Below are 1682 nucleotides of genomic sequence, written 5' to 3' on the forward strand. Positions count from 1 at the left end.
ACCAAATTTCAGCAATCAACAGATATTCTCATATATACCATACATACCTGCTGCGTTACGGGAAGGATGTTATCCCTTTTGCTCGCGCGTCACGAAAAAATCACATTCGTCAAATATGAAAATTCATAAATTTCCTCCGTCGTCCCCCCCCCCCTTAGTTTCGCAAAAGGTTATCAAATCTCAAGATAAGAAAATAATAATAATAATAATAAAACTGTATATACATATCAGATCATATATCATATCAGATCTTACTGCCACAAAACACTCCCAGGGCCTTCTTCGTCTCGTCTCCAGTCTCCTTCACAAGCCCACTAACCTGCTTAAACACCACATGCTTCGCATCGCCCATGATCTCAAATAAAAGACTCTCGCTCGTCGTCACAATCGCGCCCGCATCCCGCAGCCGCGCCAACGCCACCACCCTCTCCTCCGGGTTGACACTGCTCACCCCATCCGCAACCACATACACTCTGTGGCCCAGCGCCAGCAGGTCCAGAGTCGTCTGCATGATGCAGATGTGCGACTCGATGCCGACGATGATGGCGTCGAGCGGCTGTGCTGGGAATTGGGCCTTCAGCTCCGGGGTGACCATGGAGAAGAGGGTTTTGTCGAGGTCGGCGCGGACATTGGGGTTTGTGGCTGGGTCGATGTAAGGACCGAGCTCGGAGACGGTCGTGCCGAGGCGGGCGCGGTTTTGGGTGGTGATGTAGATGGGGATGTTAAGGGGTTTGGCAGCCCGGAGGAGCTTGGAGGCTGTGGTGATTCTGTGGTGATACGTTAGTTGGGTTCTCCATAGGTATATCTGTGGGTTTGAAATAGAGTGATTGCGTTTATCGTCTCTTTCTAGTATACGCGGGATTGCTGTCAGGGAGGGGGGGAAAATGCTGACATTTTGGAAAACTCATAGATAACCGGGCGGAATTTCTCCTGGATATCGCAAATGCTGTAGGAGCGCAAAAAGACGCCACCGGTCAGCAAAGCATTTCATGTAGTATACAGCGTCCAATTCTTTATATAGAGAGATATATATATATATATATCCATCGCAGGTCGTCAAGCCCAGGAGACTGTATGTTCTTAGAAATGAGGTCAAACATACAAAAGTGCCGGATTCCCTAACGCAAAGAAGCAGCTACCTATTAGCCATCGCCATTCTTCAAGACCAAAGAATCAGAACTAACCAATCCGTGCCGTCTTCGGGTTCAGCACAGGAGCAGCGGTTCCAGAAGACATTCTTGCTGGCGGGGTGACTGGGCCGCGGGAGTAAGGTTTTGCCGCACAGAGCTTCGAGGAGGCAGAGAGGGAAGCGTGGGAGGATAGAAAGCGTGGCGAGAAACGTGGAATGCTCGCTGGCCGGAGCATGGGGATGCGGGATGGGGGGATGCGGGATGGGGGTTCGGTTGGAGGGAAGTGGGAGTCGAGGGCGGCAAACGGGGTTGCGGTTGCTGGTCAGACCAGGATCGGGGCTGCGGGGATACATACGCTGGTATCTTTTGTATGGGCACACCGTGCAACTGGTATGGTACCCCATGAGGAAAAATGAATATCCTCAACACTATGTCGGATACGACCATTAAATTAAGAGGAGAAAATATATTTGAATAAAGAGAATGTTACAATATGGACAGTACAAAAAAATTGAAATACAATTCAGGACTTTTTCCTCCTAACTTTTGTGG

The 1682-nt window shown here is 49.6% G+C and overlaps 1 protein-coding gene across 1 annotated transcript; it reads right to left on the reverse strand.

Annotated features, from left to right (window-relative positions):
- Positions 1 to 244: 244 nt before the first annotated feature.
- On the reverse strand, positions 245 to 1236 carry HCAG_07305 (conserved hypothetical protein; the record flags this gene model as incomplete). The annotated part of the gene is made up of 3 exons (XM_001537833.1): positions 245 to 767; positions 1103 to 1118; positions 1185 to 1236. 3 exons carry the CDS (start codon positions 1234 to 1236, stop codon positions 245 to 247), a joined length of 591 nt encoding a protein of 196 aa, XP_001537883.1.
- Between the last annotated feature and the right edge of the window lie 446 nt (positions 1237 to 1682).

This window comes from Histoplasma capsulatum, genomic scaffold, assembly GCF_000149585.1.
Source record: "Histoplasma capsulatum NAm1 scaffold_8 genomic scaffold, whole genome shotgun sequence".
Lineage (NCBI taxonomy): Eukaryota > Fungi > Ascomycota > Eurotiomycetes > Onygenales > Ajellomycetaceae > Histoplasma > Histoplasma mississippiense.